Source organism: Rhinoderma darwinii, chromosome 11, assembly GCF_050947455.1.
Source record: "Rhinoderma darwinii isolate aRhiDar2 chromosome 11, aRhiDar2.hap1, whole genome shotgun sequence".
NCBI classification, from domain to species: Eukaryota; Metazoa; Chordata; class Amphibia; order Anura; family Rhinodermatidae; genus Rhinoderma; species Rhinoderma darwinii.
This window is the reverse complement of record NC_134697.1, coordinates 91,610,616-91,637,318: the sequence shown is the minus strand read 5'-3', so window position 1 is coordinate 91,637,318 and position 26,703 is coordinate 91,610,616. Positions and strand designations below refer to the sequence as shown.

At 44.8% G+C, this 26,703-nt stretch overlaps 2 protein-coding genes across 2 annotated transcripts; both read left to right on the top strand.

Moving 5' to 3' along the window:
* Nucleotides 1-7,251: 7,251 nt before the first annotated feature.
* LOC142663033 (histone H2B 1.1) lies at nt 7,252-7,632 on the top strand. The gene has a single exon (XM_075841329.1). The coding sequence runs from the start codon at nt 7,252-7,254 to the stop codon at nt 7,630-7,632; it is 381 nt and encodes a 126-aa protein (XP_075697444.1).
* A 1,480-nt stretch (nt 7,633-9,112) lies between these two features.
* On the top strand, nt 9,113-9,505 carry LOC142663032 (histone H2A type 1-like). Its single transcript, XM_075841328.1, has one exon. It carries the CDS (start codon nt 9,113-9,115, stop codon nt 9,503-9,505), a length of 393 nt encoding a protein of 130 aa, XP_075697443.1.
* Nucleotides 9,506-26,703: the final 17,198 nt, after the last annotated feature.

The window sequence follows — 26,703 nt, the reverse complement described above, 5'->3', positions numbered from 1 at the left end:
AGAAACAGGGACATAAAGCCGGTTATATGAAGGAACAGGGATATAATGCTGTAAGATGAGGAAACAGGGACATGTCCCTGTTCCCTAAAATTACCAACATTATGTCCCTGTTCCTTCATATTACAGGCATTTTGTCCCTGTTCCTTCATATTACCGGCATTATGTCATTGTTCTTTCATATTACCGGTATTATGTCCTTGTTCCTTCATATTACAGGCATTATGTCCCTGTTACTTCATCTTACCGACATTATGTCCCTGTTCCCTCATCTGAACCGAAATTATGTGCCTGTTCTTTCATCTTACCGGCATTATGTCCCTGTTCCTTCATATTATCGGCATTACGTCCCTGTTACTTCGACCGGAATTACGTCCCGGTTTCTTCATATTATCGGCATTACATCACTGTTCCCTCATCTTACCGGCATTATGTCCCTGTTCCCTCATCTTACCGGCATTATGTCCCTGTTCCTTCATCTTACCGACATCATGCCGGTAATATGAAAGTACAAGGACATAATGTCCCTGTTCCCTCATCTTACCGGCATTATACCCCTGTTCCTTCATATTATCGGCATTACCTCCCTGTTCCTTCATATAACAGGCATTATGTCCCTATTCCTTCATATTAAAAGGCATTATGTCCCTGTTCCTTCATATTACAGGCATTATGTCCCTGTTCCTTCATATTACAGGTATTATGTCCCTGTTCCATCATATTAGCGGCATTATGTCCCTGTTCCTTCATATTACAGGCATTATCTCCCTGTTCCATCATATTACCGGCATTATGTCCCTGTTCCTTCATATTACAGGCATTATCTCCCTGTTCCCTCATCTTACAGGCATGATGTCCCTGTTCCTTCATAATAACGGCATTATGTCCCTGTTCTCTCATATTACCGGCATAATGTCCCTGTTCCCTCATATTACTGGCATTATATCTCCTCTAGGAGGGTACTGGGACATAATGCCGGTAATATAATGTCTGTAATATGAGGGAACAGGGACATAAACCCGGTAATATGAAGGAACAGGGATATAATGCCTGTAAGATGAGGAAACAGGGACATGTCCCTGTTCCTTCATATTACCGGCTTTATGTCCCTGTTCCCTCATATTACAGACATTATGTCCCTGTTCCCTCATATTACCGGCATTACGTCCCTGCTCCTTCATATTACCGGAATTACGTCCCTATTTCTTCAAATTACCGGCATTATGTCCTTGTTCCTTCATATTACAGGCATTATGTCCTTGTTCCCTCATCTTAACGGCATTTTGTCCCTATTCACTCATCTTACCGGCATTATGTCCCTGTTCCTTCCTTTTACCGGCATTATGTCCCTGTTCCTACTTATTACCGGCATTATGTCCCTGTTCCCTCCTATTACCGCATTATGTCCCTATTCTATTACAGTGTGTAGAAGAAACCAGAGACTGCTCCTCCAATAACCAGGCAATTACAATAACGACTAAACACACTAGAGTTTGCGGCTACAATAACCTTGCACCAAAAAAAAGAAACAACAAAGTTTGTATTACAATAACCCAGAACAGACTAGCAACTATAGTCTGCTCCACCTGTAATACAATAACCCGGAACAGACTAGCAACTATAGTCTGCTCCACCTGCAATACAATAACCCAGAACAGACTAGCAACTCTAGTCTACTTCACCTGTAATACAATATCCCGGCACAGACAAGAAGCTATAGTCTGCTCCACCTGTATTACAATAACCCGGAACAGACTAGCAACTATAGTCTACTTCACCTGCAATACAATTACCCGGCACAGACAAGAAGCTATAGTCTGCTCCACCTGTATTATAATAATCCGGAAAAGACAAGCAACTATAGTTTGATTCACATGTAATACAATAAACCCGCACAGAATAGACACCAGAGTCTACTTCACCTGTATAAATAAAACCCAGCACATACGTATTGATGTATTACAGATGGAACAGATTCTAGTGTACTGTAACAGACAAGACATTAGAGTACGCTCCACCTGTATTACAAGAAACCAAGTCCCAGCACATATAGTACAGGACAGGGACAGCCGGAATCAGAGAGACGGTCAGTAGCCAGGGACAGCCGAGTGCAGAGAGACGGTCAGGAGACAGGGACAGCCGAATGCAGAGAGACGGTCAGGAGTCAGGGAAAGCCGAGTATAGAGAGACGATCAGGAGTCCGGGACAGCCGAGTGCAGAGAGACGGTCAGGAGTCAGGGACAGCCGAGTGCAGAGAGACGGTCAGGAGACAGGGAAAGCCGACTGCAGAGAGACTGTCAGGAGTCAGGGACAGCAGAGTATAGAGAGACGGTCAGGAGCCTGGGACAGCCAAGTGCAGAGAAACGGTCAGGAGTCCGGGACAGCCGAGTATAGAGAGACGATCAGGAGTCAGGGACAGCCGAGTATAGACAGACGGTCAGGAGCCTGGGACAGCCGAGTGCAGAGAGACGGTCAGGAGACAGGGACAGCCGAGTGCAGAGAGACGGTCAGTAGCCAGGGACAGCCGAGTGCAGAGATACGGTCAGGAGACAGGGACTGCCGAGTGCAGAGAGACGGTCAGGAGCCAGGGACAGCTGAGAGCAGAGAGACGGTCAGTAGCCAAGTACAGCCAAGTGCAGAGAGACGGTCAGTAGCCAGGGACAGCCGGAAACAGAGAGACGGTCAGTAGCCAGGGACAGCCGAGTGCAGAGAGATTGTCAGGAGTCAGGGACAGTCGAGTATAGAGACACGGTCAGGAGCCTGGGACAGCCAAGTGCAGAGAAACGGTCAGGAGTCCGGGACAGCCGAGTGCAGAGAGACGGTCAGGAGTCAGGGACAGCCGAGTGCAGAGAGACGGTCAGGAGCCAGGGACAGCCAAGTATAGAGAGATGGTCAGGAGTCAGGGACAGCCGAGTATAGAGAGACTGTCAGGAGTCAGGGAAAGACGAGTATAGAGAGACGATCAGGAGTCCGGGACAGCCGAGTGCAGAGAGACGGTCAGGAGTCAGGGACAGCCGAGTGCAGAGAGACGGTCAGGAGACAGGGATAGCCGACTGCAGAGAGACAGTCAGGAGTCAGGGACAGCCGAGTATAGAGAGACGGTCAGGAGCCTGGGACAGCCAAGTGCAGAGAAACGGTCAGGATTCCGGGACAGCCGAGTATAGAGAGACGATCAGGAGTCAGGGACAGCCGAGTATAGACAGACGGTCAGGAGCCTGGGACAGCCAAGTGCAGAGAAACGGTCAGGAGTCCGGGACAGCCGAGTGCAGAGAGACGGTCAGGAGCCAGGGACAGCCAAGTATAGAGAGATGGTCAGGAGTCAGGGACAGCCGAGTATAGAGAGACTGTCAGGAGTCAGGGAAAGCCGAGTATAGAGAGACGATCAGGAGCCAGGGACAGTCGAGTGCAGAGAGACCGTCAGGAGCCAGGGACAGCCGAGTGCAGAGAGACCGTCAGCAGACAGGGACAGCCGGAAACAGAGAGACGGTCAGAAGCCAGGGACAGCCGAGTGCAGAGAGACGGCCAGGAGCCAGGGACAGACAAGTATAGAGAGATGGTCAGGAGTCAGGGACAGCCGAGTATAGAGAGACTGTCAGGAGTCAGGGAAAGCCGAGTATAGAGAGACGATCAGGAGCCAGGGACAGTCGAGTGCAGAGAGACCGTCAGGAGCCAGGGATAGCCGAGTGCAGAGAGACGGTCAGGAGCCAGGGACAGCCGAGGGCAGAGAGTGGGTCAGGAGACAGGAACAGCCAAGTGCAGAGAGACGGACATGAGTCAGGGACAGCCGATTGCCAAGAGGCGGTCAGGAGACAGGGACATGGCATAATGTCCCTGTTCCCTCATATTACCGGCATTATGTCCCTGTTCCCTCATATTACAGACATTATGTCCCTGTTCCCTCATATTACCGGCATTACGTCCCTGCTCCTTCATATTACCGGAATTACGTCCCTATTTCTTCAAATTACCGGCATTATGTCCTTGTTCCTTCATATTACAGGCATTATGTCCTTGTTCCCTCATCTTAACGGCATTTTGTCCCTATTCACTCATCTTACCGGCATTATGTCCCTGTTCCTTCCTTTTACCGGCATTATGTCCCTGTTCCTACTTATTACCGGCATTATGTCCCTGTTCCCTCCTATTACCGCATTATGTCCCTATTCTATTACAGTGTGTAGAAGAAACCAGAGACTGCTCCTCCAATAACCAGGCAATTACAATAACGACTAAACACACTAGAGTTTGCGGCTACAATAACCTTGCACCAAAAAAAAGAAACAACAAAGTTTGTATTACAATAACCCAGAACAGACTAGCAACTATAGTCTGCTCCACCTGTAATACAATAACCCGGAACAGACTAGCAACTAGGAACAGCCAAGTGCAGAGAGACGGACATGAGTCAGGGACAGCCGATTGCCAAGAGGCGGTCAGGAGACAGGGACACGGCATAATGTCCCTGTTCCCTCATATTACCGGCATTATGTCCCTGTTCCCTCATCTTACAGGCATTATGTCCCTGTTCCTTCATATTACAGGCATTATGTCCTTGTTCCTTCATATTGCAGGCATTATATCCGTGTCCCTTCATATTACCGGCATTATGTCCCTGTTCCCTCATCTTACCGGCATTATGTCCCTGTTCCCTCATCTTACAGGCATTATGTCCCTATTCCTTCATATTACCGGCATTACGTCCCTGTTCCTTCATATTATCGGCATTACGTCCCTGTTCCTTCATATTACAGGCATCACGTCCCTGTTCCTTCATATTACCGGCATTACGTCCCTGTTCCTTCATATTACAGGCATTATGTCCCTGTTCCCTCATCTTACAAGCATTATTTCCCTGTTCCTTCATTTTACCGGCATTATGTCCTTGTTCCTTCATCTTACAGGCATTATGTCCCTGTTCCTTTATATTACAGGCATTTTGTACCTGTTCCTTCTTATTACAGGCATTATGTCCCTGTTCCTTCATATTACCGGCATTATGTCCCTGTTCCCTCATCTTACAGGCATTATGTCCCTGTCCCTTAATATTACCGGCATTATGTCCCTGCTCCCTCATCTTACCGGAATTACGTCCGTATTCCTTCATATCACCGACATTATGTCCCTGTTCCTTCATCTTACAGCCATTATGACCCTGTTCCTTCATCTTTACAGGCATTATGTCCCTGTTCCTTAATATTACAGCCATTTTGTACCTGTTCCTTCTTATTACAGGCAGTGATCTTCTACTTCTATATACACGGGGGTAGGGGCTTCAGTATCACGTCGGTATTCCAGTGAGGAGCCAGATATGTGGACTGCAGTGTGTCCCCTAATAGCGTCCTAGAAGCAGCTGACTGAATTGGGTCTTAGACTTGGGAATGTTAATCTGAAGGGAAAGAGGATCACTCGCCAGCAAGTGTAGCAGTAAGGTACTCAAGGCAGGAAAACACATCCTCGTAGCGGCGCTGCCGGACGCCGTTTGTGCCGATGCCTGCACGTACACGAGTGGCAGAAACTCACCGCTGAATATCCGCTCAGTTGCTCATAGCGCTGTATAAGCGCACGAGCAGTGGATCAAACAGCGGACTTGCGGTGTTGCTTCTTCGGCGTCCAGCTTGCTGCTGGGCAACGTGCTTTCCGCAATCCTTGGAGAGAGGGCCAGTGTTTTCTTAGCTGCTGTCACTGCTACTAATGTTACCAGATTCTCACAACAAACAATAAATCTGTTACTGGGACCAACTTTGACACAAGTATCGGCTCGGCCCGTATCTCATTCTGCCGGACGGCTGGGATTAATAAGGCTGCTGGCAATAAATCTGTTAACCTCTAGTACTAATAATGAATCTGTCTGCGGTCCCTATATAGGACTCACTTTATTACAGTAACGCGTGCAGTTTCTTGCAGAGCAACGTTTAGTGAGACGCATTCAATGAATGAAAAAGGACAAAACTGATGCAGCTGATACGGCATTTTTCAAGAGCAAAACCCAATGTTGGAGGGGCCGTGTTTTCCAAGCTGCTCTCATTGCTACAAATGTTACGAGATTTTCAAAACAAACTACCAATTTGTAGCACCAAGTTCCACATAAGTATGGACTTGCATTGTCTTGTATCTCACTTTGCCAGACTGCTGGTATAATCGAGCTGCTGGCAATACAATGACAGGAAACAGAATGCACCTATTTCTACTTCGTACTAACACTGTGCGTTGTCTATACTTAGGACTCCCCTCATCCCACTAACGCATGAAGTTGCCTGCAGACATTTACTGAGACGCATTCAGAGAATGAAAAGGACAAATTGATGCAGCTCTATTCAGGAGTAAAATCTAATATCAGAGCTCCAATAGTGCGGTACTTGAGGGAGACAAACATTACAGCCCAGTTTGTCCCCTTTATGCCCCCACTTTTGATATTTGATTTATGTACCTTTCCCTTTTATTCCCCTTCATCTACGTTAAGTCACAATGCTGAATGGGATTTGTTCATTAAATGGGGTGTTCTCTACATAGGGACCGTTCACCCCTTCCCTGTTAGGTAGAATATACCTCTAAGCTCGTTGTTTTATTGATCGATATTTTTTCTTAATTCAAGAGATCCTTTGATCCGTGTGCTTCTTGCCCTTCTCTTCCCCTCTCTTTTTCATTTGTTCACATTTAGTTGGTGGTGTAGACCAGGGCAGAATTAGAAGCAATAAGAGTCCTTGAGAGGAAGGGTTTGTTACCCTAATAGCGTCTCCTGTATATATAAAGCATTGCCGCAGACCCCTCGTAGGACTTCTCCTTTGTAGTTTAGGAACTGCTCTTATCCGTACATGACGCGGGGATGGAATCTTACCTAAACACCTGGGATGATGGTGGTTATACTTCAGGGGGACCGAATTGTGACAAAGCTCTTGAGACTGGAAGATAGAATTTAAGACACTATGTAGTCGGGGGCAAGTTGTAGATCATGAACACGAATCACTGGAGTAGTTGTACTATTAATGTGTTCTGTACAGTATAGTTAGTGCATCAATGAGGACTGCGCCACCATCTACCCGAGGCAGTAGTTAACTACTGCACCGCTCACCAGCTCCTGTGATCGGATAGATTTAAATCCACCAACAGAGAACAGACTCGTGGGAACCACCAATTAGCTGCACTGGGAGTGGCTTATGACGATGCTCATTTGCATAGCCCGTGTATAAATACAGCAGCGGTGGGAGGGTAAAGCATTCCATTATTTCAGTTGTGAGCAGATCTCAGTGTGTTATCATGCCTGAGCCCGCCAAGTCTGCCCCGGCGCCCAAGAAGGGCTCCAAGAAAGCCGTGACCAAGACACAGAAGAAGGACGGCAAGAAGCGGAGAAAGAGCAGGAAGGAGAGCTACGCCATTTACGTGTACAAGGTGCTCAAGCAGGTCCACCCCGACACCGGCATCTCGTCCAAGGCTATGGGCATCATGAACTCCTTCGTCAATGACATCTTCGAGCGCATCGCAGGGGAAGCCTCCCGCCTGGCTCACTACAACAAGCGCTCCACCATCACCTCCCGGGAGATCCAGACTGCCGTGCGCCTGCTGCTGCCTGGAGAGCTGGCCAAGCACGCCGTGTCCGAGGGCACCAAAGCCGTCACCAAGTACACCAGCGCCAAGTAATGTGCCCCGTCCCTGCAGTAAGAACACAAAGGCTCTTCTAAGAGCCACCCACCTTGTCTACAACAGAGCTGTGCCTGCTATTGTCTGGCCTCCCGCTAGTCTCCCTGTTCTATGTGCGGTCGTGTCGGTGCAGATGCTGCTTCATACATTATGTGGCTGCCGGACAGGGAGGGACATTGCCGCGTGTGAGGAAGCCGGCACACGGATCCTGCGGGCAGATGACCCGTCATAATATCACACTGTCCAGAAGAAACGGAACATTGTACATTAGGAGACGGGAGGAAGCATGGGACATCTGTAAATAACAATGATGAGGGTAGTAGTCAGATTTATAACATAGATGCCAGGGAAACTGCTTGACGCCGATCGAGAACAAGCAATCACACTGGCGAGGACTGGGTAAAGGGTGGTTATTGTAATACAGGTGGAGCAGACTCTGGTGTATCCTCTGTACCGGGTATTGTAATACAGGTGGAACAGCCTCTATTTCTTGTCTGTGAGGGCTTCTTTTAATACAGGTGGAGCAGACTCTGGTGTCTATGCCTGGTTATTGGAGCAGTCTCTGGTTTCTTCTACACGTTGTAATAGAATAGGGACATAATGCGGTAATATGAAGGAACAGGGACAGGGACATAATGCCGGTAATAAGTAGGAACAGGGACGTAATGCCGGTAATAGGAAGGAACAGGGACGTAATGCCGGTAATAATAAGTAACAAGGACATAATGTCTGGAAGATAAGGTAACAGGGACATGTTACCGGCATTGTGTCCCTGTACCCTCCTACAGGGGACATAATGGCACTAATATTAGGGAACGGACATAATGCCGGTAATTCGGGAACGATACGGATGTAATAAAGACGTGTTACATGTTTGTACGTCACCCCCTTTATACTGGAGATTGGTACATTGGAATTGTGCGTTTCACGGTATCGTTGGATAGAGAAGAATCAGCCCGTGCAGCCCGCAGATAACAAGCCCCTAATGCAGCAGCAGCTCTGCGCTATCACACCCGGGAATGTTCCCCCATATCCTGCAGCATGAAGGAGCGGCTGCACGGACTGAACGACTCTTCCAGACATGGGAGACCAGCGGGAATAAAGACATGCGCACGAATAAGCACAAGATGGAGGCGGCAGCTCTGTTGTAGACTTGGTGGGGGCTCTTAGAAGAGCCTTTGGGTCCTTCCTGCAGGGACGGGGCACATTACTTGGCGCCTAATCAGAAGAAGCCGCCGCTGCTGCTTTATTCCTGCTCCATTCGAGTTCAGGCGGGAGATGTTCCTGTTGGTAGAGACAGAGGAGGGGGCGTGGTGTTATCTGCGAGTCTATAGAAATATTCTACTTCCTCATTGGCTACAGTGTCTGGCGTTGAATATCAGTTTTAGATGCGGCCAATCAGAGAAGAAGCTCTCTGCTCCATCCGGGTATAAGAAGTGACGGTGGGAGCGCAGCCGTTAGATCTGATCAGATAATAGACATGTCTGGAAGAGGAAAGCAAGGAGGCAAAGTGCGGGCTAAAGCCAAGACCCGCTCATCCCGGGCAGGACTTCAGTTTCCTGTCGGTCGTGTGCACAGACTTCTCCGCAAGGGCAACTACGCTCAGAGGGTGGGTGCCGGCGCTCCGGTTTACATGGCCGCTGTGCTGGAATATCTGACCGCTGAGATCCTGGAACTGGCCGGAAATGCCGCCCGGGACAACAAGAAGACCCGAATCATCCCCCGTCACCTGCAGCTGGCCGTGCGCAATGACGAGGAGCTCAACAAGCTGCTGGGTGGTGTGACCATCGCTCAGGGAGGCGTCCTGCCCAACATCCAGGCCGTTCTGCTGCCCAAGAAGACCGAGAGCAGCAAAAGCGCCAAGAGCAAGTGAGCGCCGCTTATCCCACATTTAACCACAAAGGCTCTTTTAAGAGCCGCCCACGTGGTCCTTAGAACAGAGCTCACCGCTGATCTCCGATATGTAAACGTTCTGCGCCAGATAAGTGGCTCTGCTTGTACAGAGATCTAGCCATATGAATTCATATACCGCGGGGATAAACATTGAAGAGGAAGCCGTAGGGTGGGTGGGTGTAGAACTGCGTTACTCATGACCTACACATTCACTACTGCCTCGTGCAGATGGTGGCGCTGTCCTCGTTGGTGCACTAACTATACTGTACAGAACACATTAATAGTACAACTACTCCAGTGATTCATGTTCACGATCTACAACCCGCCCCCGACTACATAGTATCTTAAATTCTATCTTCCAGTCTCACTGGATTCTTTGAATGCGTCTCAGTAAATGTTACTCTGCAGCAACTTCATGCGTTAGTGGGATGAGGGGAGTCCTAAGTATAGACAACGCACAGTGTTAGTACGAAGTAGAAATAGGTGCTCTCTGTTTCCTGTCATTGTATTGCCAGCAGCTCGATTATACCAGCAGTCTGGCAAAGTGACATACAAGACAATGCAAGTCGATACTTATGTGGAACTTGGTGCTACAAATTGGTAGTTTGTTTTGAAAATCTCGTAACATTTGTAGCAATGAGAGCAGCTTGGAAAACACGGCCCCTCCAACATTGGGTTTTGATCTTGAAAAATGCCGTATCAGCTGCATCAGTTTTGTCCTTTTTCATTCATTGAATGCGTCTCACTAAATGTTGCTCTGCAAGAAACTGCACGCGTTACTGTAATAAAGTGAGTCCTATATAGGGACAGCAGACAGTCATTATTAGTACTAGAGGTTAACAGATTTATTGCCAGCAGCCTTATTAATCCCAGCCGTCCGGCAGAATGAGATACGAGCCGAGCCGATACTTGTGTCAAAGTTGGTCCCAACAGATTTATTGTTTGTTGTAAGAATCTCGTAACATTAATAGCAGTGACAGCAGCTAAGAAAACACTGGCCCTCTCTCCAAGGATTGCGGAAAGCACGTTGCCCAGCAGCAAGCTGGACGCCGAAGAAGCAACACCGCAAGTCAGCTGTTTGATCCACTGCTCGTGCGCTTATACAGCGCTATGAGCAACTGAGCGGATATTCAGCGGTGAGTTTCTGCCACTCCTGTACGTGCAGGCATCGGCACAAACGGCGTCCGGCAGCGCCGCTACGAGGTGTATTCCTGCCGGAGGATCACTCGCCAGCAAGTATAGCACTAAGGTACTCTTTCCCTTCAGATTAACATTCCCTGGTCTAAGACCCAATTCAGTCTGCTGCTTCTAGGACGCTATTATGTCCCTGTTCCCTCACCTTACCGGCATTATGTCCCTGTTCCCTCATTTGAACCGGAATTATCTGCCTGTTCCTCTATATTACCGGAATTACGTCCCTATTCCTTCATATTACCGGCATTACGTCCCTGTTCCTTCATATTACCGGCAATACGTCCCTGTTCCTTAATATTACAGGCATTATGTCCCTGTTCCTTAATATTACAGACATTATGTCCCAGTTCCCTCATATTACCGGCATTACGTCCCTGCTCCTTCATATTATCGGCATTACGTCCCTGTTTCTTCATATTACCAGCATTACGTCACTGTTACTTAATATTACCGAAATTGCGTCCTTATAACTTCATATTACCGGCATTATGTCCCTGTTCCTTCATATTACCAGCATTATGTCCCTGTTCCTTCATATTACAGGCATTTTGTCCCTGTTCCTTCATATTACAGGCATTATGTCCTTGTTCTTTCATATTACCGGCATAATGTACTTGTTCCTTCATATTACAGGCATTATGTCCCTGTTCCTTCATCTTACCGGCATTATGTCCCTGTTCCCTTATCTTACCGGCATTATTTCACTGTTCCCTCATCTGAAACGGCATTATGTGCCTGTTCCTAGATCTTACCGGCATTACGTCACTGTTCCTTCATACTACCGAGATTATGTCCCTGTTCCCTCATCTTACCGGCATTTTGTCCCTGTTCCTTCATCTTACCGGCATTACGTTCCTGTTCCTCCATATTACCGGAATTACGTCCCTATTCCTTCATATTACCGGCATTACGTCCCTGTTCCTTCATATTACCGGCAATACGTCCCTGTTCCTTCATATTACAGGCATTATGTCCCTGTTCCTTCATATTACAGGTATTATGTCCCTGTTCCCTCATATTACCGGCATTACGTCCCTGCTCCCTCATTTGAACCGGCATTATGTGCCTGTTCCTTCATCTTACCGGCATTACGTCACTGTTCCTTCATATTACCGGCATTAGGTCCCTGTTCCTTCATAATGAGATTATGTCCCTGTTCCCTCATCTTACCGCCATTTTGTCCCTGTTCACTCATCTTTTTGGCATTATGTCCCTGTTCCTTCATCTTACCGGCATTACGTTCCTGTTCCGCCATATTACCGGAACTACGTCCCTATTCCTTCATATTACCGGCATTACGTCCCTGTTCCTTCATATTACAGGTATTATGTCCCTGTTCCTTTATATTACAGGCATTATGTCCTTGTTCTTTCATATTACCGGCATTATGTCCCTGTTCCTTCATATAACCGGCATTAAGTCCCTGTACCTTCATCTTACCGGCATTATGTCCCTGTTCCCTCATCTTACCGGCATTATGTCCCTGTTCCCTCATCTTACCGGCATTATGTCCCTGTTCCCTCATCTTACCGGCATTATGTCCCTGTTCCTTCATATTATCGGCATTACGTCCCCGTTCCTTCATATTATCGGCATTATGTCCCTGTTCGTTCATATTATCGGCATTACGTCCCTGTTCCTTCATATTATCGGCATTACGTCCCTGTTCCTTCATATTATCTGCATTATGTCCCTACTCCTTCATATTATCTGCATTACGTCCCTGTTCCCTCATCTTACCGGCATTATGTCCCTGTTCCCTCATCTTACCGGCATTTTGTCCCTGTTCCTTCATCTTACCCACATTATGTCCTTGTACTTTCATATTACCGGCATTATGTCCCTATTCCCTGTTCGTTCATATTATCGGCATTACGTCCCTGTTCCTTCATATTATCGGCATTACGTCCCTGTTCCTTCATATTATCGGCATTATGTCCCTACTCCTTCATATTATCTGCATTACGTCCCTGTTGCCTCATCTTACCGGCATTATGTCCCTGTTCCCTCATCTTACCGGCATTATGTCCCTGTTCCTTCATATTACAGGCATTATGTCCCTGTTCCCTCATATTACCGGCATTACGTCCCTGCTCCTTCATATTATCGGCATTACGTCCCTGTTTCTTCATATTACCAGCATTACGTCTCTGTTCCTTCATATTACCAGAATTGCGTCCCTATTCCTTCATATTACCGGCATTATGTCCTGTTCCTTCATATTACAGGAATATGTTGTCCCTGTTCCTTCATCTTACCGGCATTACGTCACTGTTCCTTCATATTACCGGCATTACGTCCCTGTTCCTTCATACTACCGAAATAATGTCCCTGTTCCCTCATCTTACCGGCATTTTGTCCCTGTTCCCTCATCTTTTTGCCATTATGTCCCTGTTCCTTCATCTTACCGGCATTACGTCCCTATTCCTTCATATTACCGGCATTACGTCCCTGTTCAATCATATTACAGGCATTATGTCCCTGTTCCTTCATATTACAGGCATTATGTCCCTGTTCCTTCATATTACAGGCATTATTTCCCTGTTACTTTATATTACCGGCATTATTTTCCTGTTCCTTTATATTACTGCCATTATGTCCACTTTAGGAGGATACAGGGACATAATGCCGGTAATATGTCCCTGTTCCCTCATATTACCGGCATTACGTCGCTGCTCCTTCATATTATCGGCATTAAGTCCCTGTTTCTTCATATTACCAGCATTACGTCCCTGTTCCTTCATATTACCAGAATTGCGTCCCTATTCCTTCATATTACTGGCATTATGTCCCTGTTCCTTCATATTACAGGCATTATGTCCTTGTTCTTTCATATTACCGGCATTATGTCCCTGTTCCTTCATATAACCGGCATTAAGTCCCTGTTCCCTCATCGTACCGGCATTATGTCCCTGTTCCCTCATTTGAACCGGCATTATGTGCCTGTTCCTTCATATTATCGGCATTACGTCCCTGTTCCTTCATATTACCAGCATTACGTCCCAGTTCCTTCATATTACCGGAATTGCGTCCCTATTCCTTCATATTACTGGCATTATGTCCCTGTTCCTTCATATTACCAGCATTATGTCCTGTTCCTTCATATTACAGGCATTTTGTCCCTGTTCCTTCATATTACCGGCATTATGTCCCTGTTTCCTCATATTACCGGCATTATGTCCCTGTTCCTTCATATAACCGGCATTAAGTCCCTGTTTCCTCATATTACCGGCATTATGTCCCTGTTCCCTCAGCTAACCGGCATTATGTCCCTGTTCCCTCATTTGAACCGGTATTATGTGCCTGTTCCTCCATATTACCGGAATTACGTCCCTATTCCTTCATATTACCGACAATACGTCCCTGTTCCTTCATATTACCGTCATTATTTCCCTGTTCCTTCATATTACCGACAATACGTCCCTGTTCCCTCATCTTACAGGCATTATGTCCTTGTTCCTTCATATTACAGGCATTAGGTCCCTGTTCCTTCATCGTACCGGCATTATGTCCCTGTTCCCTCATCTTACCGGCATTATGTCCCTGTACCCTCATTTGAACCGGCATTACGTCCCTGTTCCTTCATATTAACGGCATTATGTCCCTGTTCCCTTATCTTACCGGCATTACGTCCCTGTTCCTTCATACTACCGGCATTACGTCCCTGTTCCCTCATCTTACCGGCATTTTGTACCTGTTCCCTTATCTTACCGACATTATGTCCCTGTTCTTTCATCTTACCGGCATTACGTTCCTGTTCCTCCATATTACCGGAATTACGTCCCTATTCCTTCATATTACCGGCATTACGTCCCTGTTCCTTCATATTACCGGCAATACGTCCCTGTTCCTTCATATTACAGGCATTATTTCCCTGTTCCTTCATATTACAGGCATTTTGTCTCTGTTCCTTCATATAATAAGCATTATGTCCTTGTTCTTTCATATTATCGGCATTATGTCCCTGTTCCTTCTATAACTGGCATTATGTCCCTGTTCCCTCATCTTAACGGCATTATGTCCCTGTTCCCTCATTTGAACCGGCATTATGTGCCTGTTCCTTCATATTACCGGAATTACGTCCCTGTTCCTTCATATTAACGGCATTACGTCCCTGCTCCTTCATATTATCGGCATTACGTCCCAGTTCCTTCATATTATCGGCATTATGTCCCTGCTCCTTCATATTACCGGCATTACGTCCCTGTTCCTTCATATTATCGGCATTATGTCCCTGCTCCTTCATATTATCTGCATTACGTCCCTGTTCCCTCATCTTACCGGCATTTTGTCCCTGTTCCCTCATCTTACCGGCATTTTGTCCCTGTTCCTTCATCTTACCCACATTATGTCCTTGTACTTTCATATTACAGGAATTATGTCCCTGTTCCTTCTTATCACAGGCATTACGTCCCTGTTCCTTCATATTACAGGCTTTTTTTGTGTCCCGGTTCCCTCATCTTACCGGCATTATGTCCCTGTTCCTTCATATTACAGGCATTATGTCCCTGTTCCTTCATTTTACCGGCATTATGTCCCTGGTCCTTCATATTACCGGCATAATGTCCCTGCCCCCTCATATTACAGGCATTATGTCCCTGATCCTTCATATTACAGGCTTCATGTCCCTGTTCCTTCATATTACAGGCATTATGTCCCGTGTAGGAGGGCACAGGGACATAATGCCGGTAATATGTCCCTGTTCCCTCATCTTACAGGCATAATGTCCCTGTTCCTTCATATTACCGGCTTTATGTCCCTGTTCTCTCATATTACAGACATTATGTCCCTGTTCCTTCATATTATCGGCATTACGTCCCTGTTCCTTCATATTACAGGCATTTTGTCCCTGTTCCTTCATATTACAGGCATTATGTCCCTGTTCCTTCATATAACCGGCATTAAGTCCCTGTTCCCTCATATTACCGGCATTTTGTCCCTGTTCCCTCACCTAACCGGCATTATGTCCCTGTTCCCTCATTTGAACCGGCATTATGTGCCTGTTCCTCCATATTACCGGAATTACGTCCCTATTCCTTCATATTACCGGCAATACGTCCCTGTTCCTTCATATTACAGACATTATGTCCCTGTTCCTTCATATTACCGGCATTATTTTCCTGTTCCTTCATATTACAGGCATTATGTCCACTGTAGGAGGGTACAGGGACATAATGCCGGTAATATGTCCCTGTTCCCTCATCTTACAGGCATTATGTCCCTGTTCCTTAATATTACCGGCGTTACCTCCCTGCTATTTCATATTATCGGCATTACGTCCCTGTTTCTTCATATTACCGGTATTACTTCCCTGCTCCTTCATATTACCGAAATTGCGTCCCTATTCCTTCATATTACCGGCATTATGTCCCTGTTCCTTCATATTACCAGCATTATGTCCCTGTTCCTTCATATTACAGGCATTTTGTCCCTGTGCCTTCATATTACAGGCATTATGTCCCTGTTCCTTCATCTTACCGGCATTATGTCCCTGTTCCCTCATCTTACCGGCATTATGTCCCTGTTCCCACATTTGAACCGGCATTACGTCCCTGTTCCTTCATTTTACCGGCATTACGTCCCTGTTCCTTCATATTAAAGGCATTATGTCCCTGTTCCCTTATCTTACCGGCATTACGTCACTGTTCCTTCATATTACCGGCATTACGTCCCTGTTCCTTCATTCTACCGTCATTGCGTCCCTGTTCCCTCATCTTACCGGCATTTTGTCCCTGTTCCCTCATCTTACCGGCATTATGTCCCTGTTCCTTCATCTTACCGGCATTACGTTCCTGTTCCTCCATATTACCGGAATTACGTCCCTATTCCTTCATATTACCAGCATTACGTCCCTGTTCCTTCATATTACCAGAATTGCGTCCCTATTCCTTCATAATACCGGCTTTATGTCCTGTTCCTTCATATTACAGGCATTTTGTCCCTGTTCCTTCATATTATAGGCATTATGTCCTTGTTCTTTCATATTATCGGCATTATGTCCCTGTTCCTTCATATAACCGGCATTAAGTCCCTGTTCCCTCATCTTACCGGCATTATGTCGCTGTTCCTTCATATTATCGGCATTACGTCCCTGTTCCTTCATATTATCGGCATTATGTCCCAGTTCCTTCATATTATCGGCATTACGTCCCTGTTCCTTCATATTGTCGGCATTATGTCCCTGCTCCTTCATAATATCGGCATTACGTCCCTGTTCCCTCATTTTACCGGCATTTTGTCCCTGCTCCTTCATAATATCGGCATTACGTCCCTGTTCCTTCATATTACCGGCGTTACGTCCCTGTTCCCTCATCTTTTTGGCATTATGTCCCTGTTCCTTCATCTTACCTGCATTACGTTCCTGTTCCTCCATATTACCGGAATTACGTCCCTATTCCTTCATATTACCACAATACGTCCCTGTTCCTTCATATTACAGGCATTATGTCCCTGTTCCTTCATATTACCGGCATTATTTCCCTGTTGCTTCATATTACTGCCATTATGTCCACTGCAGGAGGGTACAGGGACATAATGCCGGTAATATGTCCCTGTTCCCTCATATTACCGGCATTACGTCCCTGCTCCTTCATATTATCGGCATTACGTCTCTGTTTCTTCATATTACCAGAATTGCGTCCCTATTCCTTCATATTACCGGCATTATGACCCTGTTCCTTCATATTACCAGCATTATGTCCTGTTCCTTCATATTATTGGCATTACGTCTCTGTTCCTTCATATTATCGGCATTATGTCCCTGCTCCTTCATATTATCGACATTACGTCCCTGTTCCTTCATATTATTGGCATTACGTCTCTGTTCCTTCATATTATCGGCATTATGTCCCTGTTCCTTCATATTATCGGCATTACGTCCCTGTTCCTTCATATTATCCTTTTCCCTCATCTTACCGGCATTTTGTCCCTGTTCCCTCATCTTACTGGCATTATGTCCCTGTTCCCTCATCTTACCGGCATTTTGTCCCTGTTCCCTCATTTTACCGGCATTATGTCCCTGTTCTCTCATCTTACCGCCATTATGTCCCTGTTCCTTCATATTACAAGCATTATTTCCCTGCTCCTTCATATTACCGGCATTATTTCCCTGTTCCTCCATATTATCGGCATTATGTCCCTGTTCCTTTATATTACCGGCATTATTTCCCTGTTCCTCCATATTATCGGCATTATGTCCCTGTTCCTTCATATTATCGGAATTATGTCCCTGTTCCTTTATATTACCGGCATTATTTCCCTGTTCCCTCATATTACCGGCATTACGTCCCTGCTCCTTCATATTATCTGCATTACGTCCCTGTTTCTTCATATTACCAGCATTACGTCCCTGTTCCTTCATATTACCAGAATTGCGTCCCTATTCCTTCATATTACCGGCATTATGTCCCTGTTACCAGCATTATGTCCTGTTTCCTTCATATTACAGGCATTTTGTCCCTGTTCCTTAATATTACAGGCATTATGTCCTTCTTTCATATTACCGGCATTATGTCCCTGTTCCTTCATATAACCGACATTAAGTCCCTGTTCCCTCATCTTACCGGCATTATGTCCCTTTTCCCTCATCTTACCGGCATTATGTCCCTGTTCCTTCATATTACAGGCATTATTTCCCTGTTCCTTCATATTACAGGCATTATGTCCCTGTTCCTTCATATTACCGCCATTATTTCCCTGTTCCTTCATATTATCGGCATTATGTCCCTGTTCCTTCATATTATCGGCATTACGTCTCTGTTCCTTCATATTATCGGCATTACGTCTCTGTTCCTTCATATTATCGGCATTACGTCCCTGCTCCTTCCTATTATCGGCATTAAGTCCCTGTTCCTTCATATTATCGGCATTATGTCCCTGCTCCTTCATATTACAAACATGATTTCCCTGTTCCTTCATATTATCGGCATTATGTCCCTTTTCCCTCATCTTACCGGCATTACGTCCCTGTTCCTTCATATTACAGGCTTAATGTCCCTGTCCCCTCATATTACTAGCATTATGTCCCGTGTAGGAGGGCACAGGGACATAATGCCGGTAATATGTCCCTGTTCCCTCATCTTTGAGGCATTATGTCCCTGTTTCTTCGTCTTACAGGCATTATCTCCCTGTTCCTTAATATTACCGGCATCATGTCCCTATTCCTTCATATTACCGGCAACATGTCCCTGTTCCTTCATATTACAGGCATTCTGTCCCTGTTCCTTCATATTACCGGCATTATGTCCCTGTTCCTTCATATTACCGGCATTACGTCCCTGTTCTTTCATATTACAGGCATTTTGTCCCTGTTCCTTCATATTACAGGCATTATGTCCTTGTTCTTTCATATTACCGGCATTATGTCCCTGTTCCTTCATATAACCGGCATTAATTCCCTTTCCCCTCATCTTACCGGCATTATGTCCCTGTTCCCTCATTTGAACCGGCATTATGTGCCTGTTCCTTCATATTATCGGCATTACGTCCCTGTTCCTTCATATTATCGGCATTATGTCCCAGTTCCTTCATATTATCGGCATTACGTCCCTGTTCCTTCATATTATCGGCATTATGTCCCTGCTCCTTCATAATATCGGCATTACGTCCCTGTTCCCTCATCTTACCGGCATTTTGTCCCTGTTCCTTCATCTTACCCACATTTAGTCCCTGTTCCCTCATCTTACCGGCATTATGTCCCTGTTCCCTCATCTTACCGGCATTATGTGCCTGTTTCTTCATATTATCGGCATTACGTCCCTGTTCCTTCATATTACCAGCATTACGTCCCTGTTCCTTCATATTACCTGCATTATGTCCCTGTTCCTTCATATTATCGACATTACGTCCCTGTTCCTTCATATTATCGGCATTATGTCCCTGCTACTTCATATTATCGGCATTATGTCCCTGCTCCTTCATATTACAGACATTATGTCCCTGTTCCCTCATCTTACAGACATTTTGTACCTGTTCCTTGTTATTACCGGCATTATGTCCCTGTTCCTTCATCTTACAGGCATTATGTCCCTGTTCCTTCATCTTACAGGCATTATGTCCCTATTCCTTCATATTACCAGCATTATGTCCCTGTTCATTCATCTTACAGCCATTATGTCCCTGTTCCTTCATATTACAGGTATTATTTCCCTTTTCCTTCATATTACCGGCATTATGTCCCTGTTCCTTCTTATTACAGGCATTATGTCCCTGTTCCTTCATAATACCGGCATTGTGTCCCTATTCCTTCATATTACCGGCATTTTGTCCCTGTTCCTTCATCTTACAGGCATTATGTCCCTGTTCCTTTATATTACAGGCATTTTGTACTTATTCCTTCATATTACCGGCATTATGTCCCTGTTCCTTCATCTTACAGGCATTATGTCCCTGTTCCTTCTTATTACAGGCATTATGTCCCTGTTCCTTCTTATTACAGCCATTTTGTACCTGTTCCTTCATCTTACAAGCATTATGTCCCTGTTCCTTCATATTACAGGCATTATGTCCCTGTTCCTTCTTATTACCGGCATTATGTCTCTGTTCCTTCATCTTACAGGCATTATGTCCCCGTTCCTTTATATTACAGGCATTATGTACCTGTTCCTTCTTATTACAGGCATTATGTCCCTGTTCCTTCATCTTACATGCATTATGTCCCTGTTCCTTCATCTTACAGGCATTATGTCCCTATTCCTTCATATTACCGGCATTATGTCCCTGTTCATTCATCTTACAGCCATTATGTCCCTGTTCCTTCATATTACAGGCATTATTTCCCTGTTCCTTCATATTACCGGCATTATGTCCCTGTTCCTTCTTATTACAGGCATTATGTCCCTGTTCCTTCATATTACCGGTATTATGTCCCTGTTCCTTCATATTACCGGCATTATGTCCCTATTCCTTCATCTTACAGGCATTATGTCCCTGTTCCTTCATCTTACAGGCATTATGTCCCTATTCCTTCATATTACAGGCATTATGTCCCTGTTCCCTCATCTTACAGGCATCATGTCCCTGTTTCTTCATATAACAGGCATTATGTCCCTATTCCTTCATATTACCGGCATTATGTCCCCGCTCCCTCATCTTACAGGCATTACCTCCCTATTCCTTCATATTACCGGCATTATGTCCCTGTTCCTTCATATTACCGGCATTATGTCCCTGCTCCCTCATCTTACCGGCATTACGTCCCTATTCCTTCTTATTACAGGCATTATGTCCCTGTTCCTTCATATTACCGGCATTATGTCCCTGTTCCCTCATCTTACAGGCATTATGTCCCTGTTCCTTCATATTACCGGCATTATGTCCCTGTTTCTTCATCTTACAGCCATTATGTCCCTGTTCCTTCATCTTACAGGCATTTTGTACCTGTTCCTTCTTATTACCGGCATTATGTCCCAGTTCCTTCATCTTACTGGCATTATGTCCATATTCCTTCATATTACCAGCATTATGTCCCTGTTCATTCATCTTACAGTCATTATGTCCCTGTTCCTTCATCTTACAGGCATTATGTCCCTGTTCCTTAATATTACAGGCATTTTGTACCTGTTCCTTCTTATTACTGGCATTATGTCCCTGTTCCTTCATATTACAGGCATTATGTCCCTGTTTCCTCATCTTACAGGCATTATGTCCCTATTCCTTCATATTACCTGCATTATGTCCCTGTTCCTTCATCTTACAGGCATTATGTCCCTGTTCCTTTATATTACAGGCATTTTGTACCTATTCCTTCATATTACCGGCATTATGTCCCTGTTCCTTCATATTACAGGCATTATGTCCCTGTTCCTTTATATTACAGGCATTTTGTACCTATTCCTTCATATTACCAGCATTATGTCCCTGTTCATTCATCTTACAGCCATTATGTCCCTGTTCCTTCATCTTACAGGCATTATGTCCCTATTCCTTCATATTACAGGCATTATGTCCCTGTTCCCTCAACTTACAGGCATCATGTCCCTGTTTCTTCATATAACAGGCATTATGTCCCTATTCCTTCATATTACCGGCATTATGTCCCTGTTCCCTCATCTTACAGGCATTATGTCCCTGTTCCTTCATATTACCGGCATTATGTCCCCGCTCCCTCATCTTACAGGCATTACCTCCCTATTCCTTCATATTACCGGCATTATGTCCCTGTTCCTTCATCTTACAGGCATTATGTCCCTGTTCCTTTATATTACAGGCATTTTGTACCTATTCCTTCATATTACCGGCATTATGTCCCTGTTCCCTCATCTTACAGGCATTATGTCCCTGTTCCTTCATATTACCGGCATTATGTCCCTGTTCCCTCATCTTACAGGCATTATGTCCCTGTTCCTTCATATTACCGGCATTATGTCCCCGCTCCCTCATCTTACAGGCATTACCTCCCTATTCCTTCATACTACCGGCATTATGTCCCTGTTCCTTCATCTTACAGGCATTATGTCCCTGTTCCTTTATATTACAGGCATTTTGTACCTATTCCTTCATATTACCGGCATTATGTCCCTGTTCCCTCATCTTACAGGCATTATGTCCCTGTTCCTTCATATTACCGGCATTATGTCCCTGCTCCCTCATCTTACCGGCATTACGTCCCTATTCCTTCATATTAATGGGATTATGTCCCTGTTCCTTCATCTTGCAGGCATTATGTCCCTGTTCCTTTATATTACAGGCATTTTGTACCTGTTCCTTCTTATTACAGGCATTATGTCCCTGTTCCTTCATATTACCGGCATTATGTCCCTGTTCCCTCATCTTACAGGCATTATGTCCCTGTTCCTTCATATTACCGGCATTATGTCCCTGTTCCTTCATCTTACAGCCATTATGTCCCTGTTCCTTAATCTTACAGGCATTATGTCCCTGTTCCTTAATATTACAGGCATTTTGTACCTGTTCCTTCTTATTACTGGCATTATGTCCCTGTTCCTTCATATTACAGGCATTATGTCCCTGTTTCCTCATCTTACAGGCATTATGTCCCTATTCCTTCATATTACCGGCATTATGTCCCTGTTCCTTCATCTTACAGGCATTATGTCCCTGTTCCTTTATATTACCGGCATTTTGTATCTATTCCTTCATATTACCGGCATTATGTCCCTGTTCCTTCATATTACAGGCATTATGTCCCTGTTTCCTCATCTTACAGGCATTATGTCCCTATTCCTTCATATTACCGGCATTATGTCCCAGTTCCTTAATCTTACAGGCATTATGTCCCTGTTCCTTTATATTACAGGCATTTTGTACCTATTCCTTCATATTACCGGCATTATGTCCCTGTTCCTTCATATTACCGGCATCATGTTCCTGTTCCTTCATCTTACAGGAATTTTGTCCCTGTTCTTTCATATTACCGGCATTATGTCCCTGTTCCCTCATCTTACAGGCATTATGTCCCTATTCCTTCATATTACCGGCATTATGTCCCCGCTCCCTCATCTTACAGGCATTACCTCCCTATTCCTTCATATTACCGGCATTATGTCCCTGTTCCTTCATATTACCGGCATTATGTCCCTGCTCCCTCATCTTACCGGCATTACGTCCCTATTCCTTCTTATTACAGGCATTATGTCCCTGTTCCTTCATATTACCGGCATTATGTCCCTGTTCCCTCATCTTACAGGCATTATGTCCCTGTTCCTTCATATTACCGGCATTATGTCCCTGTTCCTTCATCTTACAGCCATTATGTCCCTGTTCCTTCATCTTACAGGCATTTTGTACCTGTTCCTTCTTATTACCGGCATTATGTCCCAGTTCCTTCATCTTACTGGCATTATGTCCATATTCCTTCATATTACCAGCATTATGTCCCTGTTCATTCATCTTACAGCCATTATGTCCCTGTTCCTTCATCTTACAGGCATTATGTCCCTGTTCCTTAATATTACAGGCATTTTGTACCTGTTCCTTCTTATTACTGGCATTATGTCCCTGTTCCTTCATATTACAGGCATTATGTCCCTGTTTCCTCATCTTACAGGCATTATGTCCCTATTCCTTCATATTACCTGCATTATGTCCCTGTTCCTTCATCTTACAGGCATTATGTCCCTGTTCCTTTATATTACAGGCATTTTGTACCTATTCCTTCATATTACCGGCATTATGTCCCTGTTCCTTCATATTACAGGCATTATGTCCCTGTTCCTTTATATTACAGGCATTTTGTACCTATTCCTTCATATTACCAGCATTATGTCCCTGTTCATTCATCTTACAGCCATTATGTCCCTGTTCCTTCATCTTACAGGCATTATGTCCCTATTCCTTCATATTACAGGCATTATGTCCCTGTTCCCTCAACTTACAGGCATCATGTCCCTGTTTCTTCATATAACAGGCATTATGTCCCTATTCCTTCATATTACCGGCATTATGTCCCTGTTCCCTCATCTTACAGGCATTATGTCCCTGTTCCTTCATATTACCGGCATTATGTCCCCGCTCCCTCATCTTACAGGCATTACCTCCCTATTCCTTCATATTACCGGCATTATGTCCCTGTTCCTTCATCTTACAGGCATTATGTCCCTGTTCCTTTATATTACAGGCATTTTGTACCTATTCCTTCATATTACCGGCATTATGTCCCTGTTCCCTCATCTTACAGGCATTATGTCCCTGTTCCTTCATATTACCGGCATTATGTCCCTGCTCCCTCATCTTACCGGCATTACGTCCCTATTCCTTCATATTAATGGGATTATGTCCCTGTTCCTTCATCTTGCAGGCATTATGTCCCTGTTCCTTTATATTACAGGCATTTTGTACCTGTTCCTTCTTATTACAGGCATTATGTCCCTGTTCCTTCATCTTACAGCCATTATGTCCCTGTTCCTTAATCTTACAGGCATTATGTCCCTGTTCCTTAATATTACAGGCATTTTGTACCTGTTCCTTCTTATTACTGGCATTATGTCCCTGTTCCTTCATATTACAGGCATTATGTCCCTGTTTCCTCATCTTACAGGCATTATGTCCCTATTCCTTCATATTACCGGCATTATGTCCCTGTTCCTTCATCTTACAGGCATTATGTCCCTGTTCCTTTATATTACCGGCATTTTGTATCTATTCCTTCATATTACCGGCATTATGTCCCTGTTCCTTCATATTACAGGCATTATGTCCCTGTTTCCTCATCTTACAGGCATTATGTCCCTATTCCTTCATATTACCGGCATTATGTCCCTGTTCCTTAATCTTACAGGCATTATGTCCCTGTACCTTTATATTACAGGCATTTTGTACCTATTCCTTCATATTACCGGCATTATGTCCCTGTTCCTTCATATTACCGGCATCATGTCCCTGTTCCTTCATCTTACAGGAATTTTGTCCCTGTTCTTTCATATTACCGGCATTATGTCCCTGTTCCCTCATCTTACAGGCATTATGTCCCTATTCCTTCATATTACCGGCATTATGTCCCTGTTCCCTCATCTTACAGGCATTATGTCCCTGTTCCTTCTTATTACAGGCATTATGTCCCTGTTCCTTCTTATTACAGGCATTATGTCCCTGTTCCTTCATATTACCGGTATTATGTCCCTGTTCCTTCATATTACAGGCATTATGTCCCTGTTCCCTCATCTTACAGGCATTATGTCCCTGTTCCTTAATATTACAGGCATGTTGTACCTGTTCCTTCTTATTACAGGCATTATGTCCCTGTTCCTTCATATTACAGGCATTATGTCCCTGTTTCCTCATCTTACAGGCATTATGTCCCTATTCCTTCATATTACCGGCATTATGTCCCTGTTCCTTCATCTTACAGGCATTATGTCCCTGTTCCTTTATATTACAGGCATTTTGTACCTATTCCTTCATATTACCGGCATTATGTCCCTGTTCCTTCATCTTACAGGAATTTTGTCCCTGTTCTTTCATATTACCGGCATTATGTCCCTGTTCCCTCATCTTACAGGCATTTTGTCCCTATTCCTTCATATTACAGGCATTATGTCCCTGTTCCCTCATCTTACAGGCATCATGTCCCTGTTTCTTCATATAACAGGCATTATGTCCCTATTCCTTCATAATACCGGCATTATGTCCCTGTTCCCTCATCTTACAGGCATTATTTCCCTGTTCCTTCATATTACCGGCATTATGTCCCCGCTCCCTCATCTTACAGGCATTACCTCCCTATTCCTTCATATTACCGGCATTATGTCCCTGTTCCTTCATCTTACAGGCATTATGTCCCTGTTCCTTTATATTACCGGCATTTTGTACCTATTCCTTCATATTACCGGCATTATGTCCCTGTTCCTTCATCTTACAGGCATTATGTCCCTGTTCCTTTATATTACAGGCATTTTGTACCTATTCCTTCATATTACCGGCATTATGTCCCTGTTCCTTCATATTACCGGCATCATGTCCCTGTTCCTTCATCTTACAGGAATTTTGTCCCTGTTCCTTCATGTTACCGGCATTATGTCCTTGCTCCCTCATCTTACCGGCATTACGTCCCTATTCCTTCATATTAATGGGATTATGTCCCTGTTCCTTCATCTTGCATGCATTATGTCCCTGTTCCTTTATATTACAGGCATTTTGTACCTGTTCCTTCTTATTACAGGCATTATGTCCCTGTTCCTTCATATTACCGGCATTATGTCCCTGTTCCCTCATCTTACAGGCATTATGTCCCTGTTCCTTCATATTACCGGCATTATGTCCCTGTTCCTTCATCTTACAGCCATTATGTCCCTGTTCCTTCATCTTACAGGCATTATGTCCCTGTTCCTTAATATTACAGGCATTTTGTACCTGTTCCTTCTTATTACAGGCATTATGTCCCTGTTCCTTCATATTACAGGCATTATGTCCCTGTTTCCTCATCTTACAGGCATTATGTCCCTATTCCTTCATATTACCGGCATTATGTCCCTGTTCCTTCATCTTACAGGCATTATGTCCCTGTTCCTTTATATTACAGGCATTTTG

Coding starts and splice junctions, on each gene's coding strand:
- LOC142663033 (XM_075841329.1), top strand. CDS start 7,252: ATGCCTGAGCCCGCCAAGTCTGCCCCGGCGCCCAAGAAGGGCTCCAAG.
- LOC142663032 (XM_075841328.1), top strand. CDS start 9,113: ATGTCTGGAAGAGGAAAGCAAGGAGGCAAAGTGCGGGCTAAAGCCAAG.